The 20,199-nt window shown below is 42.1% G+C and overlaps 1 protein-coding gene across 19 annotated transcripts in view; it reads left to right on the forward strand.

The window, feature by feature from the left end:
• LTBP1 (latent transforming growth factor beta binding protein 1) overlaps nt 1–20,199 on the forward strand; it is a 352,163-nt gene that overhangs the window by 259,498 nt on the left and 72,466 nt on the right. For all 19 annotated transcript variants that reach the window (XM_053667181.1, XM_053667178.1, XM_053667175.1 and 16 more), the window contains 3 exons: nt 8,443–8,565; nt 14,414–14,536; nt 16,722–16,844. In XM_053667181.1, the coding sequence (XP_053523156.1) occupies nt 8,443–8,565; nt 14,414–14,536; nt 16,722–16,844 (369 nt within the window). The remainder of the gene's footprint in view (nt 1–8,442; nt 8,566–14,413; nt 14,537–16,721; nt 16,845–20,199) is intronic.

Consider the following 20,199-nt stretch of genomic DNA (forward strand, 5'->3'; position numbering starts at 1 on the left):
TTTCCTTTCACACTAGGATTTATTTTTAAGTTTTCAGGTTCATTGTTAACCTATATGGGGTACGTAAACACTCAGAGACTTACCTGGAATCGAGGTTTTAATCCTACATTAACTTTTTTACATAAAGTGGCAACTGGGCTTACCATCTACCTTTTGTGGGTATTGTAAAATGTCAGCGTCAGACTTATCCCTAAATCATTATATGCTAAAGGAGCCTCTCATTAGTCAATAAATTGTTATTGAGCACCGAATTACATGTCTGCCAGATACCAGAGAAGATTTGCAACTGTAAAACAGCAAAATAAAACAGAGTAGAATGTAGTTACCAGGGGGTGGGGATCAGGAAGTTGTTGTTGAAGGGCACAGACTTGCAACTAGTCGATAAATAAGTCCTGGAGATCTCAGGCCCAGCATGGTGATGGTAGACTGCAGCACTGAATTATAAACTTTGAGGTTAGTAGATCTTAGTTGTTCTTACAGCAGGAAAGAAATCGAAATTATGTGATGTGAGAGAGGTATTAGCTGGTGCTACTGTAGTACAGTAAATAAGTTTATCAAAGCATCATTTGAACTTATGCAATGTTATATGTTAATTATATCTCAATAACAAAACAACCAACAAAATTGCTTTTGTGAAGGAAAATGCCTATGTGGGGAATCACAACCAAACACTTCACTGTATGTAGTTCCCAAAGGGCTCTGACTTCATTGTTTCTTTTGGTCTGCCTGGCTATGATCCCTGCAGTCCAGATGGAGAAGTTCACTCCCAAATAGATTAATCGGTCTGCTCAAGGTCACAGGTAAGAGAATGGCAGAGCTAGTCAAGATCCTCCTTCTCCAAAAGAGCTAGTGTCCTGTTTTGTTCTGTACAGTATCTCCTGTCTCTGTCATGTCCACCCAAGAAAATTCAAAAACAAAGCAATATAATGAACATAATAAGAAAGTTAAGTTCATAGGAAGGAGAAATCTATGCGGGTTGGAATCATCCCTTGCAAGATATAATAATAATGGCTCAGGGGTTCTACACCCGCAATGTCAGACCTGCACCACAGATAGCCCCGTTGGGTGTTGCTGAAAGACAGATGGCCTTGTGCAAAGGTAAGGCCAGACGCCGGCAGTTTGGTGGGATTAGCGGATTGACATCGTTCGGTTGTCCTTGGCCCTTTGTCTGAGATGTGCATAGCACTGGCTATTTTCCAGTTCGGAACAGCGGTGATGAGTCTTTGAGGAACATATATTTTTGTAGGCAGCTCTGTTACTGCATATTTTCACTTGGTCAAAATTGACGGGTGGGCCTGAGACCCTGAGGATACACTGCACCTTGAGTGCAGTTGAGGTGGTTGTCACACTGGCCTCACCAGCATCTGTGTCTCATTTGCCATGCTTGCTTTCCTGTCAAATATGTTCGCTCATCATCATCTTTAGTATAAAAGCCTATGTGTGAAGAATAGTTAAGGAATAATTGAAGTAATGGCATATTTGGGGCAAGGAATAATCCTAGATTTGCATGTAGCTCTAGTGATAGAGTAGGATGTTTTCTCCCCATATCAAATGGTGCTCCCTCACAAAGTCCATGTTGGTCACTGAGGGGTTGAATGAGGCTGCACGGACTCTGAAAAAAAAAACTGGTTCACAGTGTTGACAGATTGCTCTCCTTAAAGGTACAGGACACAGCGCAGGCAAACAGTTGCTCTGGAACCACCAGTCAGCCACTGAATACCCTCCGTACCTTAGAGGTCAGGCCCACCAGCAGTGGGGAGAGGGGGGGTCGCTCCAGGCCATTTGGCGTGTTCCCAGGATTTGAGATGGGAACATTTCAAAAGGGTTCCTGACCCAGATGAAATGCATCCCAAGGCAATGAGAGAATTTGCAGGTGGGATTGTTGGCCAGCTGGGAGTCATCTTTGTGAAATTTCGGGGAATGGAAGGTTGCCAGAGATCTGGAGATTAATGTCCTCATTTCCCTCCAAAGAGGAAAGAAGGTGGAGTCAGGAACTAATGACCGATGAACTTCCTATTGATCTTGACAAAGAACCGTAGGCTGCAGGATTCAGATGAGGTGAAACGTTTTTAGGAGGAAGTGATGATCGTAAGAATCCGCCAGGGTTCAGCAGGGGCAAATCATGCCAGGCTGTCTTGACTTCCTCTTCTGATAGAGTTATTAGAGGAATACATCAGGAAGTTCTGTAGGTGTGGCACTTTTAGTTGTCAACACGGCATTTGTTAGAGTCTCTCAGAGTGTGACAGATGAGAAGGATTAATTGTTGGGCAGTAGTATAGTGAGGAGAATTCATAAACTTCCGAACTATCATGTCCACAAGGTGCTGGCCTCATAAACTCCTGACCACTTCCTTACTGTGGGAGGTTTTAATTCATTCATTGAATTTCAAATTTTGTTCCAAAAGCCCATTCATAATTTTGTTTTTGGAGTTTGGAAGCCATTTTTCTGTGGGTACAGTGTTTTTCATGATAAATTTTTCCCTTTGACTCATTATGTTTAGGCATTGTTAGAATTTGGGTAACCATGAGTGTTCCTTAAGACTATAATCTTAGAGTAAAATAGTTTTGGTTTCCAGTATAAAAAAAACCCAAACCACCACAAACATTGCCATCTCCCTCCGCTGCCGGGGTCAGAGGCTGTGAGTAATGGGTGGTGAGGTGGGTGGGGCCACCTTGTGTCACACGGCACAAGGGCTGTGGGGCCAGCTCTTCCTTCCCTGCCCCTCGGGGCCCCACAAGGCCGTGTCCTTGGCCAAGCTCTGGAAGAACACTGGAAACCATGGGAGGTTTTCAAAGTAGAGGAGCAACACCATTGGGCTTTGTATTTTAGAAAGATTACTCTGGCCGTAGGTGGGGTAATGGACCAGAATAGGGTGCCCCTTGAAGTGGAGAAAGAAATGAAAGGATTCTGGCAGTAATCCACGTGAGAGAGAATGGTAGAAAAGGAATGAAGTAAAGTGGGGAGATTTGAGAGCGATTTCAATATTTAGAAGGTAGAATTGATGTGACTTGTTTCTAAATGGAATGTGGGGAAAGCATTCAGATTAGAAAGGATGGTGCCCGTCTTTCTGACTTGGGCGTTTGCGTGGAGAGTGTCACTGTATGTGGATGTGGGAGACCACATAAAGAGGAGGTCGTGGGAAAGACTGGTCTGTTCGCGCACACTCAGAGGGCTCTCCTGGACTGACCCACTGGACGCAGGGAGCTGCCGTTTAGGAGACAGATCTGGCCTAAAAAGATACAACACTGAGTTTATTTTACACTCACCAAGAGAGGCCACACTCTAGATACATTCCTTCTGTATTTTTCTACTTGAGATATACTTGGCATATAACATTATATGAGTTTTACATGTACAACATAGTGATTCAATATTTGTATACATTGCAAAATGCTCACCACAGTAAGTCTAGATGTATAAGTCTATGTATATATCCCTATACGTAGTTACAAATTTTCTCTTTTTTTCTTGTGATGAGTTACTTCTAAGATCTCTTTTAACAACTTTCAAATGAGCAATATAGCATTATTAATTGTAGTCACCATGCCGTATATGGCATCCCCAAGACTGACTTATTTTATAGCTGGACGTTTGTAACTTTTGACCCCATGTAGAGTTACTTTAGTGATATTTTACTATATAATTATTTCCTTAAGGATGTAAGCTCCATTAAGGCCAAGTACTCATTGAATTCAAACTGCTCTATCTACGTGTAAATGGTTGACTTGAAAGGATTCTGGTTCCATGCAATTATGTCTATAATAAAGTAGAGAGAAGAAAAAACACAGCAGACTACTAAGGTATTTCAAGACATTCTGCCTCATAGTTAATCATGGTAGTAGCCTGACAAAATAGAAGTTTTATAAGTATCTCATGCATAGTAATCTGTAATGTCTGTTAATTTACTTTAGCGAAAATATGCCCTTAAATTGATTTTGCTGTTACATTCTGCAGCCCTGTAAGTCACATTCCCTGGTGCATGAATAATTAGATAGCAATCCATACATTTTACATTTTTCAACTCATTAACATTTTTGAAACCAGACCAGATACTAGACTTGCCATTTTCACGTTGCTGTCAGGAATTTCCGTGCTTAGTGTCTAGGCTCATTTTGTCCTGTTATTTACTTTGGCTTCAATGTCTGGCTCCTTCTTTCAAGTTGTGTGCTTTCCATGTGTATGAAAGTGGATTCCCACAAAGGAAGGATGGATAATGAGTTGGTCTGGAAGTGCTATTTTGGTTGTTGTAGAGAACACTCAGTTCACCATAATTAGTGGTTCTGGGAAAGTGCGGCAGAGCACCTAGGCAGTGGCAGTTGCTTGGCTTGTTCTCAGCGTGCATATGGAACACACCTACACACACACACGCACACACACGCACGCATGCGCCCCTTTGCCTTATCTTGGTAATACTTTATTTCTCAATTCTATTGTAAGAAAGGTAGAATATAGTTTTTCATGAAAAGCAGGGCAAATGGGCGTACTCTGAATTCTGAATTGCTGACCTAACATTAGATCTCTTGTTCATGTGTTCATGACTATGCCTGTTAACATTAAGAGGGTCAAAAACTCTATTAATTTTTTGGTGAGCATTATACAAGGAAATGGATATAATCAAGGGCCTTATCCAACAACTTCCAGTCAAGATGGTGGTGTAGGCAGATGTGGCTCACCTCGTCACACAACCTCATCAAAATTAAAACTAAAATGTAGAACAACCATCACTCAGAATTGTCACAAATCAAGTTGAATGGAAGTCTGATAACTACAGAATTAAAGAAACCACATCCTTCAAGACTAGTAGGAGGGGTGCAGTTGCAGAATGGGCTGGTCCCTCACTCATGTGTGGTAGATTAAAATTTTGGAGGGATATCTCTGGAGTGGGGAGTACCAGTCCCACACCAGGCCTCCCAGCCCAGGGTTCCAGTGCTAGGAAGATAAGTCCCCACAACTTCTGGCTGCAAAAAGCAGCAGGTATTGAGTCAGTGGAAGAAACTTCTAGAGCCCCAGCAGTTCCTCTTAAAGAACCTACACTCAGAATCACCTACTCGGACTCACTCCTTTTGAGCTCCAGCACCAGGGTAGCAGCTTGAAAGCCATCAGTGGCATGAAAGAAGGAACTCAAGTGTCTGGCATCAAGGAGAGTAGAGGGTGTTGCTCCTTTTCTAAACCCTTTCCCCACAGAGCTGGCAAGCTGCTACTGTATCAGACTCCATCAACCTGGCTAACACTATATGACCCACCTTGGAGATCCCCAGAGACTCCACCACACCCAACTTACAGGCCCAGCCAAATTGCTTTTCTATATGAATGGCTGGTCTTGACTCGTGCTTCACAACTTCTTAAATCCTATCAAACAAGCAGCAGCTGGCCTCAGTGAGCCCCAGGTCCAGCACGAGCAGCAGCCAGCCTAGATTCACAACTTGGCTGAACCCAAGCTTGCTCTGGGAATCTCCAAGCCCAGAACAAGTGGCACCCAGCTCAGATTGCTCTATAACTCAGGCAGGGTGGTCCAGGCCAAAACACAGGTGGGGGCTGACCTTGGCCTCCACCACCTGGGAAACCCCAGGGCCAGCATACCCAGTGGACAGCTACAGACCACATCAGAGCACCACCACCCTGCCTCTACTTAGCTGATTCTCCACAGTGTGTGGAGGTTGGTGCTTAGTGGTCACAGCCAGACTTTGCAGCTGATTGGCCTGGGTAAATCCCTCCCAATGATCTGCCAGCAGCTACCCAGGCTCAACTACAAGAGGAGCATGTACTCAGCCCACACGAAGAGCACACCTTGAGTATACAGCTTGGGTGATAGGGGAGGCCATACCACTGGACCCTATAGGACATCTACTACATTAGGCCACATTACCAAGACACGGAGTCACAACAGCACTGCCTAGTACATAGAAACAAACACAGGGAGACTGCCAAAACGAGGAGACAAAGAAACATGGCCCAAATGAAAGGACATATCAGAACTCCAGCAAAAGGGCTAAACAAAATGGAGATAAGCAATTGATCAGATGCAAAGTTCAAAACACTGGTTATAAGGATGCTCAAGGACTTTAGTGAGGACCCCAGCAGCATAAAAAAGATCCAGTCAGAAACAAAGGATGCATTAATTGAAATAAAGGACAGTTTACAGGGAGACAACAATAGAGTGGATGAAGCCAAGAATCAAATCAATGATTGGGATATAAGGAAGCAAAAAGCAACCAATCAGAACAAGAAGAAGAAAAAAGAATCCCCCCAAATGAAGGTAGTATAAGGAGCTCTGGGACAATTTCAAGAAGTCCAATATTTACATTATAAGGGGGCCAGAAGGAGAAGAGAAAAAGCAAGAAATTGGAAATCTATTTGAAAAAATAATGAAAGAAAACTTCCCTAATTTGGTGAAGGAAATAGACATGCAAATCCAGGAAGCACAGAGTCCCAACAAGATTAGACTCATTCCAAGACACAGCATAATTAAAATGCCAAAGGTTAAAGAAAAAGAGAGAATCTTAAAAGCAGCAAAGAAAAGAAGTTAGTTACCTACAGAGGAGTTCCTTTAAGGCTCTTAGCTGATTTCTCAAAAGAAACTTTGCAGGCTGGAAGGGATTGGCAAGAAATATTCAAAGTCATGAAAAGCAGGGACCTACAGCCAAGATTGCTCTACCCAGCAAAGATATCATTTAGAATAGAAGGGCAGATAAAGAGCTTCCCAGACAAGAAAGAACTGAAGGAGTTCATCATCACCAAACCATTATTATATAAAATGTTAAAGGGGCTTATTTAAGAAAAAGAAGATTAAAAAAAAAAAGAAAGAAAGAAAAAGAACATCAAAACCTTGTACAATAAAATGGCAAAAAATGCATATCTATCAACAATTGAATCTAAAAAAAAACAAACTAAGCAAACAGGAAGAAGAAAGACAGAATCGTGAGTACAGAGAACATTTTGATACTTGCCAGATGGGAGGAGATTTGCTGGGAATGGGTGAGGAGGTGAGGGGATTAAGAAGTTCAAATAGGTAGTTACAGAATAGCCATGGGAATTTAAAGTACAGTATAAGAAATGGAGTAGCCTAAGAACGTATACGCATGACTCATGGACATGAGCAATGGTGGGGGGATTGCTTGAGGGATTGGGGGGTGCTGGGTGGAGGGTGGACAAAGGGGGGAAATCAAAACAACTGGAATAGCATAACCAGTAAAATATAATTAAAAGCAAAAACTAAAACACACACACACGCACACACAAGAGCCTTTTCCTCCTGTTGTCTGTCTGCTTTATAATGAAATTGCATAGATTAAGGAACTGACTGCAGTATAATTAAACCTAAATTTTGATGCTGTGTGTGTGCTTTTTTAGCACTTAGTGCTTTGTTTTTCCTCTGAGGTTTTGGTTCTTCGTGTTAAATTATGCTTTGTCTTCCCTTTACAACGCATAGTAGACTTACCCCGGGGGCACTCAAGTGGAATCCAGAGTTAATACCGTTCTCAGAGGAGCTAATGGATGTTGTTGAATGAAATCAGTAAACACTTAGATGATTATTGTTGATATAAATGCGGTGTTAACAAATAAAAAGCATAACAAGCAAATAAAAACAAACATAATTCTCTCCATTTCTATCACTGGCCTTAACTGGACTTAACCCCATGATGGAAACTCACAGTCAGGCAGAAGGATAGGCTTTGGTGTTAACACTGACTGGGTTCGAGTCCCAGAGCCTCCATTTTCTAACCATGTGGCCTTGGGCAAGCCCTTGAACTTCCCTTCGTCTTGGCTCCTTCCTCTTTCTAAAATGGCTAGCTGGATTTCGTTAAGAATACATGAAATAACATAGGTGAAACCTTTAATGCCTGCATGCAATAAATGCTTGATAAAGATTAGTTATTATTATTTTATCTGCCTTTTCAGCCTGTGGTGTACCTTCACACTGCCCTTAAGTTGGTTTTCATGACACAGGCTATTTTAGTTTTTTTTCACTTTATTGTTATACTTTGTGTTTCCTCTGGGTCAGGAAGCATGTCTTTTGCTTCTTTCTACAAATCCTCTCACCCTACTGAACCCAACCGTTGTCTAAGTGGAGCTTGAGGCATCTTTGATTCTTGGGATATTTTCTTTTGTAGGAGATGTCGTTCTAGAACTGCTCTCTCTTTTGCTCTCCTGTCTACAACAAGCCTTCCACTGAATTTATTCATGGAGCACGTCTGGTTCCTTTTTGAGTTAATTTGTAGCAAGTAAATTAAGGCATAGGACCATCATCTATGCAGCTCACTCTAGATTTTTTCCCTTCTAAGGGCTAATTTGAAAGCTGTCTTAAAGAATCTTCCCCTCTTTTGAAAATCCACTATTTTCTTTCTAATGAAATTTAACCTTAATCATGTGTTATTTCTTTTTTTGCTCCTTGTCTGCTTCTCCCCCCCCCCCCCAACCATCCATTATGCAACATTCTTCAAGATGTGGACGAGTGCCTGGAACCAAAGGTCTGCACCAACGGCACTTGCTCCAACCTTGAAGGCTCCTACAGGTGCTCCTGTCACAAGGGCTACAGCCCGACTCCAGACCACAAGCACTGCAAAGGTAAACGCTGCAATCACACTCCTCATTCTTCTGTGAGCTACTGTGAAGAACATGTTAGAGTAACTAGCCTTTGAAAAGGGACCATGCCACCTGTCATTCAGTTTGACTGAGTTACGTGGGGCACGTTTTGGTTGGCATCTTTGAAAGTGGCTCCTCATTGTGGTTAAATACAGACCATTTCTGTTTGTATAAAGGAAGGCAATGTATTTTTACAGAGCATCTATAAATAATAGCTCTTTATTTTTTCTGGTTATGTAAATAATGTATGCAGTTGCACAATTCTCTGAATATGCTAAGAACATTGAATTGCATACTTTAAACAGGTGAATTGCATGGTATGTAAATTGTATCTCAGTGAAATTGCTATTAAAAACCAACATACAGCCACTGTAGAAAATGTAGCAAATGCAGAAAGGTAAAAAAGGGAAGGTAACAGTGTTATAATCCCATTCATAGTCATTTAGAGCTCATTAATATTTTATATAGTTATGTTCTGTGTATAATTTTGAATCCTGCTTTTTGTTACTTAATAATATATGTAAGAATTTTCCATCTCATTAATAGTGCTTTTCAAAAGTGTTTCAAAAAGCTGCACACCATTCCAGCGTGTTGCTCCGTCACCATCTCCCTGCTGCTCTTCAGGTGGTGAACGAACACACTTTTCCCAACTTCTCGTTATTATGCAGAAAAAAGATCTTCAGCAGCTGCATTTTTAAAAAAGAACCTATGCCTGAATTACAGGATTATTTCTTTAGTCACAAAAGTGGGAATATTCAGAAAATGTTCTGAATGATTTTTACTATTTTGATAAAACACTAATTTCTAATTGTTGAAATGTATGTTTTTATTGTAAAAGGTTTAATATTTCTATGTTTATTTCCGTTAATACTGACCACTTCTATTTATTAAATATTAACTTTATTACTAAGTAAATTTAACTGAATATATTTTAAATGATATAATTATATTATAATAAGTAATCTCTAACAAACGTAATTATGCATTTATATTTACACCTTTGTAAATTGATGTTAATATCTTTTTCCATTTATCAGGTTTTTAAATCAAAGTCTGTGAATACTTTATATATAATTTATACAAAGCTGTGTATATGTGCACATATGTTCCATATACCATTTTTCCTGTACATTTGCCTAAGGTTTCCCTAATTTTCTTTTTCATATTCCTTTTTTTAAAAGAGGTTGTAATTATTTTTCTGGCTAAATCCACGGGTTGTTTTCTTTTGCTTTCTATGGTTTTATACACAAACGCGTGTTCTTTCAAAAGGAAAAAGCGAAATAAGTAAAATTTTTCTTCTTTCGTAAGTGTCCCCATGTAAGGGAAGGACCCAGGGTTTGTGTCTCACTGTGGCAGGCAGGCAGGCAGTGGGCGGAGGCCCTGGTGCCTGTAAAACTGAAGCTTCTCCCACTGGCATCTGAGTTGGTGCCTTACCCCTTCATACAACAGAACACCAGCCACTCCCCTTGTTCCCAGTCCTCCTGGCCCGTATCCACAATGTTCCTACCAGCTCCTTAAGCCAGGCATCTCAGAGCAAATCAAACATGCGTCTGAAAGGTATTATTTCTTCCCTCCTACGCAGGGTTAGTGGTGGGTGAAGATCTCAGGCATTGGAAGTTATTGTCCACTTTTACGTGATGATTATTTCCACTCTTGTGTCATATTTGGTCATGTATCTTCTTTCTTCCCAATCTTTCTGCTTCTTTTTGTCAGTTTATTCCTCAAAACTCTTATCACCTGTGCCAAACTTCATATTCCAAATATATTGGTCACTACTGCTTTCTTCAGCTTGCATTCTCTGGCCCATCCACATCGATGTTACAATTGCCCTGTGGATATTCTGGGCTTATTTTGGCCCAAGCACCCCTTCATGATTATCCTGTCTTGCACACCCTTGCACACCCGTCTTCTTCCTCACTGCTCACTTTCAACCTCAACCACGGTTCTCCAGGGGCTCGCCAGGCAACCTTGGATAAATGATCTCAGATTTTCACATCCTATATCATCTCTAAAATGTTGGGATTGGACTCCACATGGATAATGCTCAGAGTAAACAGATGCTGAATGAATGACTTAATTGCCACAGTCTTATTCTCGGCCATTGCCATCCTAGCTGGGCTTCTCTTCTCTGATTGGCCTCCCTGGCACCCCAGGATTGATGCCATTGGTTGCCGCCAGCCCAGGAACACTCAATATTATACAGTCTGATGGCAGGCACTCTGCCAGGCTGCCAAGAAGCCTCTCTTCACTTCCTTTTCTTCTGCTCTGGTGTGTGAAGGGCCAGACGTGTTCCAGGCACTGAGTTCAGCTGCAGGTGTCACTCACAGGATATCATCCCTCAGAGAACTTTGACTCCTTGGAAGAGGCGCGACCCTGCCACAGACAAGTGCAGACACTTAAGTGCCAAGTGATGTCATGTGAGTATCACCGACCCCTGATACTGCGAGGACGAGGGTGCTTCACCCTGTGACTGTGACTCCTGTCTAATCCTGAGAAAAGCATTAGACTGGGACATTCTACTGGATTCTGGCCCCTACGCCCAGGAAAACAAGAGAATGAGAAGCAGGAGAAAAGCCCGCCTGGGGAGACAAGTCACCCAACTGCAGTGTGGCGCCTGCAGGTGAATCCTGGAACAGGACGATGACACGAATGGAAAATCTGGTGAAATCCAAATCCAGTCTGGAGTTCTATTTAAAAAGGCAGACAAGGCAGCGTATCAGATTCTAGCGTGGACTTTGAGAAACCGTGTGGGCTTGGATAAGTTCTTTCAATTCACTAAGCGTGACTTGCTCATCTGCAAAAACAGGCAACAGCAATGCTACCTGCCGGGCTGGTGTGAGCTTTATACAGGGGAATACAGAAACAGAGGCAATACGTGCAGGATGAGGTCTTGTGGGGCAGAGCAGGGCGCTTGTAGTTGGTTCTGTAGATGGAGGTGTTATTTGCCGAGTTGTGTGGAGGCAAGTTCAAAGTCCTGTGACAGCCCAATGGCATGTGACTAGTTCTGCTTGCGTGCTTCTGGGATAACTTCACAGACGTGTTGTCATTTGAAGTTGGCCCTGACATATTGAACACGCAGGAAAGAAAAATTTAGCAGGCAGAGGAACCAGCACACGTCAAAGCTTGGCGGTGGGAAAGGGCCGCTCTCCCTTTGCCCCATAACCTTGTCTGCTGCTCTGAGTCTGCTGGTGTCTTTCCATCACAGTCCGGCGCACCGTCAGGTGCATCCCCAGCTTCTCCCTCAGAAACCTACAGTGCGCTCCAGGTTTTCCTTACTCACCACTCACAGCCCTCCCTTTTTACCACAATAAATTATACAGCATCCTTTTTCTTTAGTTATGCCATTATCTTTTCTCAACCGCATCAGCTTCCAGACGTCAGAATCTTCCCAGACTGTAAATCTCTCCCTTTTCCAACATTCTAGCAACTCTGCTAATCTCATCTTACCGATGGTCCTAAATACTGACTTTGTCTTCACTTCACTAAATGTACCAGCAACCTTTATCGAGTTTCAAATACACTACCTAATGCATTAATTTATTTCCCTAATAATAATTAATTTATTATTAATTTGTTTCTTTGTATCTCTCTTTGTATCTCTTTGCATCTGTTCATTTTAGCACTATATTTCCTAAATTTATAAATAACTAGAGGTATTCTCTATTCTAACTCTGACCTGGACTTGCCATAGCGCAGAAAGTCTCTTAGTTACCTTTCACAGAGAATAATATTTTCTTTCATCTCTTGGCACAAAAGAGAGAGGACATTTGTCCTGCTTGCCTGTTTTATTAGAAAGCTTCCTTTTGTCATAGGAATTTTGTCCCCCATCCGAAAAGAAAAGTGCCTTTTTTATCTATAGAATCAAACTGCCTGTGTTCCCCCTTGGTTATTATAAAGACTCCAAGATCACCTTCCTCAAGATAACTGCGTTGCCTCAAGTTATTTTAAATGCGTATGTCATTACTTAGAATGAATTACTTCTGACCATCTTCCTGATTTAAATGAGGAACTTACGGAAGATGTCTGGCTTACCCTGACAGACTTGGAGTGGAGAGTCTAGTCTTGTGGCCGACATCTTCACATGGGAATGCTTAACTTGTCATCTTCTTTGAGAAAGTCACAAGGAGTCCAAGGCACTAAAAATGTTGTCAGGCATTACATGAGGTCACCCAGCTACACGAGCTGTTGTGGGTCTTAAGTTCTTGAACTGAAAGATCTCTAGTATTTTTTTAGATGTGCTGAAAGAAATTGTGGTGTGGCATGTTCTTTGCTGTCGACCACTCCTAAAGCTAATAGACTTAGAGTGTTGGAAAGGTATAAAATAATTCTTAAACTAAAATTCAGCTTGCTTCTTTAATTTCTCTTTTGGTAGTCAGTAGTTGGCAGCCAGGATGTGTTTATAAGTAAAAGGAAAGGATCAATAACACAATCAGTGAAACAAAAGTTTCTAGGAAACTAATTTCTGTGTAAAATTAAATGAATAAGAAACAAATTCCTGAACTTCAGTTCGGTGAATAGTTTATGTGAGTTTATTTTTTTCTGAAACACTGGTCGAGACCTTGCTTGTATCAGGATAAAATTCACAAAGTTAATGCCTCCCTGGCGGTTAAGAAATGCAACTTTGCTCAGGAAACAAGTAATTGTCACTAATACATAAGGGAAGGACTGTACAGCCAACTGAGTTCTCCTGAGGAAAACTTTCATGTGCATTTTAAATATGATATTTTTGGAAGAAAACAATAATCAGACATTGATGGCTAAGAGTTGGTTTCCTTGAAACAAATTCTGCTCTTTTTGCATTAGGGCTCCTTTCTCCCCCTCTGAGTCCAAAGGGCTGGTGTGGTTTTCTGCTGTTCAAGACTGATTAATCTAATTAGATCAGGACAGCCTAATGGTCAAACAAAACCGCTCAGAAAACTAGCTCTACTTCTGCTACAAGTGTTCTCAGGGTATCGATGAAGCCAGTCCTCTCTTCATTTGTGTGAATTTGTATACGTGGCATCTCCGAGAACACTTACAAAGAGTTATATTCTTTCTCACTCAATAACTTTATGCTTGATCAAAGCATTCAAAAAATTCCCACCGCTTTCTCTTTAACAGTCAAGCAGCTGTCAACATGATTCCATCATTCCACTTGGCTTTCCTTGTTTCTTTCAAAGTAAGTTCAGTGTCTCTTAACCCAACTGTTTGTTCTTACCCTCTTTCAGCTCCTAAGTACAGTAGGAATGTTTACTTCTCGTGATTACTGCCTACAATATGGTTTTGTTTTGAAAATTCCTGGTAGAATATTCATTCCGCCTTTTTCACGAAATTCTACAGGTCTACAAACTGCCAGTTGTGGTTATTTTGCGCTGGAGGTTCTGTCTTCTGCTTTCAACTCTAAAATATTTGACATTGCGTTGCTGCTGTAGCCGAAGCATGGGAGAGATGGTGAAGGGCTTGACGTTGTATTGAAAGTAGCTTTAACTTGTTCATAAATTTATTGTCTATTTGTAACTATTTCCATTCTGCAGTTCAACTACCAAGTTGGTATGAGGAACATGGGCTAAATCATACTAGAATTTATGGTGTCTCATATAGGAAATGCTATCATTTTTGTAATAATAATCCCAGAATGCACTGTAGAGAATATTACATTTTCTTGGGTTGTTTCCTTTTTTTTTGATTTACAGAGTTTTTTGTTGTTGTTTTTGTGGACTGTGCCTTAAAGGGCCAACCTGGAATTGGGATGCCTTGAGGGTAGTCGATTGGTTTACAGTCTCAGAGTTGAACTCACTGCCTCTTCTGATGTGACCTAATTTGAAACACTCGCCATCATTTGTGTGTGCAGATATTGATGAATGCCAGCAAGGGAATCTGTGCATGAACGGGCAGTGCAAGAACACCGAGGGCTCCTTCAGCTGCTCCTGTGGGCAGGGCTACCAGCTGTCCGCCGCGAAAGACCAGTGTGAAGGTAGGAGAGTGGCAGCGGGAACCCCTGAGACTGCAGTGTGAGAGTCTTGGTCTGAAAAGTGTGCACTCGGGAAACTGAATGTATCTCTGAGAAAGTACATAGGTGACTGGAAGATAATAAAGAGAGGATGGAAAACATTTTACATTTGAGAAATATGTCATTAGTGTTCAGTAGTTGACCATTAATATTAGTAAAAAAAATTACTTCACTCTGTAATTCCTTCAATTACACACTAGGATTCCTACAATTAGAAGGTCATTGTATCAGCCTGGTGTATGCTGTAGAATGCTAATGACCTTAGCTTATATGTGTATTCAGCTTTATAAAATTTTTCCCTTTTTAAAGAAATAGCACCAGAGAAGACTGTTCAGCAGGACTGAAATAGCGCCCCATTTCTACTCGGGAATAAAGTTTGTGAAATAGGTCCTGTTCCTACAGGTGGTAGTGAGGATTTTCGACCTCACTGGGTTTGACCTTAGACTTAAAACAAATTTAATTGAACCAAATACGAAATCGCTTCCCAAAAATTATATGCCTCAAGTTGTTACATTATCTCTTTGACAAGCACAAGTATCTAGAGTTCTTGAAATAGCACTTATTTAAGAACAGAACACATGCTGTACAAGTTCAGTTTTATTATAAGGAAACAAATCATATTCATATTTATATGTAACCTTTGAATACTTAATGGGTAATGATGGTGTTATAAGAGAGACAATATATGGTGATACTACAAAAGTTCTACCAATATTATTATAACTTTTCCAAGTATCCCTTTGTAGGAAGTCTTTACAATACCTAGTCTAAAAAGGGAGAATGTTGGAGTACACACCCGCACACTCACACACACACACACACAGGTAGATAAAGTGCTTGGTTCTAGATTCCATGAGTCCCTCTCTCTCATAGTTTTATACTATTATGACTCCTGGCCTCAGTTATCTAAGCACTTATCCGACACTTCCCATGCAGAGAAAACTGCAAATGAGTGTCCGTAAGAGCAGAGGTCTACCCATAATGGAAGAAAGCAATCATAGGCAAGATTCTTTCTTTAGAAGAGACTGTGATATCACTACCAAAGAAAAGTCAGATACACGCAGAACCACCCACCAGACGATCAATAGGGGCAAACCAGTGTTAGGTGTGAAATGTCGTGATGACCAAGAGGACGTCGCTAATCTGAGTGGGGGAGCGCCGTGGTGTTGGATCCAGGTGGAAACTGCTGTTTGCATTAACTCACAGAAACACATTGCCAGGGGTCAATAAATATACTCACCTGTTATGATCAAAGTCTACCATGCATTGAATGTCTGCTAATTATAAAACACTAGGTCATCTAAGAATAATAAAGGCTGTGGAGACATAGTCCCTGCTTTTGGGTGTCTTAAAATCTAATGAAGAAGATTAGATCAATTATGAATAATTAAAATGTAATAATAAAGACCAATCTACTTGCACATGGGCAGTATATTATCGTTCCTTCTATGTGCGGATATGAGGCAGGAGTGTGCGTGAGCCTGAGCTCAGGTCTGTGGTTAGAGAACAAATAAAATCCTTCAGCCTTGGATACATGGGTCATGGAGGAGAGATTCATTGGCAACGTACACACCGGTTGGGCTGAGAAGAGGAAAGCCCATTAGAGAAAGTCATTGTTATTGAGAGGGATGGAACTAGACACCTGATGATTAGGTGGCTGATGGGTGAATCATGAGAAAGAAATGATGTACATGGAGGTGAGGCTTCTGATCAGGGGTCGGAGTGAAGGGTCAAATAGCAAAGAAATCCATGGTGCTATTTTCCAATAAAACTTGATTTACAGTAAAGGCAGTGGGTTGTAGTGGGCACCCTTTAGACTAGTACGGAGTGTCATAGTTGAACCTCTGAAAGAAATCTAAGGCATTTACTGGGGGCTTATAGATTCGAGCATCATATCTGCTCCTCATCCATGAACAGTGCGATGACTGTGTACAGGCTCTTAACACATCAATTAAATCCTTAAATTCATCTGGACTTTTCCCTACTCAGGGATTGATGAGTTTTTACTAGGGCGTAGTATAATTCCCAGAATGAAAAATTCAGTCTAAGTTCATTACAAATCAGAGTTTATAAATGTCCTGTGCATGAATGAGTGGGAGTGTTCTGAAAGCATCGCTTCTGCAGCTCCTGTTTCCTCTCTTGCGCCTAGATATCGACGAGTGCCAGCACCGGCACCTCTGCACCAACGGGCAGTGCAGGAACACGGAGGGCTCCTTCCTCTGTGTCTGCGACCAGGGCTACCGAGCATCCGCCCTCGGGGACCACTGCGAAGGTGAGACTTGCTTCTGATTTCAGAATCTGGAGATGTGGGTGTTAGCCCAGCCTCTGCCCTCAAGCCCAGCCTTTTGACTTCACAGCCGAGGGCATTAGGACCCTGCAAAGCATTTCCCCATGGTCACACAAATAATGTGGAGAAGGGCGTGGAACCCAGGCTCCCTATGCACTGCTTGGAGCTGTTGTTTAGAAGAGCTGTGGCAGCTAAAGAAGACCAGTATAACCTTCCTCAGCTGTGGACGGTTCGCAGTCCTGGGTGTGGAGTTCTGCCTTATAACCTTATTTGTGCAGGACCAGCATCCAAACATTCCGAGGGAATAAACCCAAGTTAATTTTGCAGATAACTGGAAAGTTTTTGAGAGCCAAACATCAGTTCAAATTTGAGCTTTTTGCATAAAACATTTCTAAAGGATACCTCTCGGATACAGCATCCTGCAGCCATTAACCACTTGCACTGCCTGCCGAGCTTGAGAACTGCTCTCAGGCAGTCCTGGCTGCTGAACCAGGCTGCCACCGGCCCATCACCGTGACTTCTGTCTGACTTTTGTATCCATCCAAGTAGCAGTTTTCTCCCAGCCCACCTGCTGACTTGCTGCCTTTGGACCCCGTCCATTGGGAGATATGAATGTGGCAGGTCCGAGCCCCACATGGAGTGTGAAAGTCTCTGAGTGGGGGTCTGAACCACACGTCTGAGAGCAGTGGATGAACTTTTCAGTGAGTGGGTTTATGGCCTGTATTTCAATGGCCCCGGGCACTTTTCTCACTTCCCAGCCCCATCGGTCAGGAAAGATCCACTGTCTTTGTACTTGACCGCCTCCTGCCTCTCTCTCCGGAGAGCTTGGCACAAGCAGTCACGATCCCTCTGTGGGGCGCTTTGGGCATTTTCAGGGGCCTTAAAGTGCCCATTATCATTCAATCAGTAAATCATCTTCTAGGATTTTATTCTAAGGGGGTAAACATCTGATAGTACCAGTGGGAAGTTGTAATGAGCATGCCTATTGAAAAATAGGTAAATGGTCAAACAAATGATAAGTCAGTATAATAAAACTCGGTTGTGGGGAAGATCATGTTTGGGGGACTGTACAACACATGGCTGCATGTCCACGATCCAGTACGGTGCTGTTCCAAAGGGAGAGAAGTGGCCTTGTTGAGGGGGCCTGTCCCCAGAGAGCCTGTCATTGGGTCTGTCAGTGGCAGGGCACATGCTCGGGCCCCAGAATTCTTCTGTCCCAGCTCTGGCCAGACTGAGAGGTTGACCAAGCCATTGATTCAGTTTGGGGCAATGGGTTCTCATCCAAGGGCACGTTCGTCTATTTTGGCTGTTATAACATGTAACCACCTTTCAGAAGTCCAAGATTTGTCATATAAAAACATCCATTGCATGAAAAGGCAAACAAAAACTATTTAGCCAACTCACTCGTCATTATTAATATATATGTTTATAAGAGACTATTATGTTCTGTGAGAAAGCTTCTTTTGGAATATATTATCAGCTGTTTTTCCTGAAGTCAGGGCTAATTTCCCTACTGTTCTAGGTTATAAATAGGACTGGAGTCCATCCAACAAAGTCAGAGCTCCCTTTGAAACTATATTAGCACTTCAGCCCACTAATTCCCTACCCTCCCCAGCATGTTTAGCTGTAATTAGCTGAGCCGTGATGGTCCACATGCCTCTCACAGCTGCGGGAAGAAGAGCCCTCTTTCTTGTTGGCTTTTATATTTACATGTATAGTTTTTCTCCAGTAATCCTGGCGAAGACGTTGTTTTCTTATAGTTATCCTGCAGTCCTGCTGGCCTTTCACGTCAAGTCAGAAGTCCAAGTGTTGTGTTCATTTCTGGGTGCAACTGACTGCTCTCAGCAGCCACTTTGTCTAAGATCATGGGGTTACCCCGGTCGTCCTGGTGCTCAGGGGTCCAGGCAGCTGCACCTTCACGGGCTCTGCCTCTGACACGTCCCCCTTCCAGGCGCAGCCCCTAATTCCATGCCTGTTGTAGCCCCGCCCCTGCCCCTGACTGCGGTCACTTCCTGCTGATCCCTTGCAAAGCCTGAGAAAAAGATTTCTGATTTACTCCGACTTCCTGTGCCCCCGTCTCTTGGTCATTTCTTTGTGGACCAAAGCAATGAAGGTGGGAAGAGGTGATAGTATTTCTTTCCTTGTCAGAATCCTTCTGTTTATACATTTGTTCGATAAATATTTACTGTAAGCATGGGACATTTACCAATAGTAATACACCACACAAAAGTTCCTGCCCTTGTAGAGCTTACATTCTAGTGAGGGAGATAACAATAAACTTGATGAATAAGCAAGACAGGTAGATTATTAAATGGCAATAAATGCGATGGAGAAAAATAAAAGGGAGACATACAAGGAGGGTAGTGGTTTTAAAGGAGGCAAGCAAAGGCTTCTCTGAAATGATGATATTGGATTATTTATGGGAAGAGCGTCTGTTCAAAGGAACAGCAGGTGCAAGGTTCCCCAGCAGCAAGCTTTCTGGAAGAGATTAGGAGCTCAACATGGGCCATTTATATTTATGATGCCTATCATGAGTATTCAAAGAAAGATAGCTGAGATGTAGTTGGATTGGTGAATTTGGTATTCAGCAGTGAGTTCTGGGCTGGGAGTCATCAGCAAATAGACAATATTTAAAGCTGTGAAATTGGAAGAAGTCACCAAGGCAACTGAGTGTAGCTAGAAGAGAGAAGAGGCCCAGAGACCGAGTCCTGGGTCCTGCAGCATTGAGAAGTGAGGAGCTGGGTGGGAGTGAGCAGGGGACTGAGAAAAGTGGCAAGTAGGAAAGGAGGAAAAGCAGAGTCGTAGAGAAGAAAGTATTTCAAAGGGGAGGGGGGGTGATGAACTGTGTCAAATGTGGACCAAAGGTGAACTGCGGGATCCAGCCAAGTGAGGTCACAGGTAACTATGACAGGCTCAGTCCCAGTGGAGGGGCGACCAAGATTGGCTGCTGCCTTCCTTAAAGCCTGGTGCCCAACTCCTGGGAGGAATCTGTCTTTCACACTGCCCTAGGTAACCACGCAGGACAGTCTAAGGCCGGGCTCTTAATGTTCAACCTACTCTGTTTATTTGTTTGTTTGTTTTATTTTTGAAGATAGAGGTCTTGCAACAAAAATTTTTAAACTAAACCAGCCTCCAACATAATGCACTGAGTTTTAAAGTCTGTACAATTATTGATAGATACTTAATGCTTCTTTTTATTATATATATATATATATATATTATTTCTCTTAGATTTTGGAAAATGAGTGAAAATCAAATTATTTTAAAGTAGTGTCAGCAAAGCTGGTGAGAGGCAAATGTTTAGGTAATAGAGTGTTGTTGCTAAAATTCATATTCTCAG

Source organism: Artibeus jamaicensis, unplaced genomic scaffold (genome assembly GCF_021234435.1).
Source record: "Artibeus jamaicensis isolate MK-2021 breed Jamaican fruit bat unplaced genomic scaffold, CSHL_Jam_final contig_465, whole genome shotgun sequence".
Classification (NCBI taxonomy): domain Eukaryota; kingdom Metazoa; phylum Chordata; class Mammalia; order Chiroptera; family Phyllostomidae; genus Artibeus; species Artibeus jamaicensis.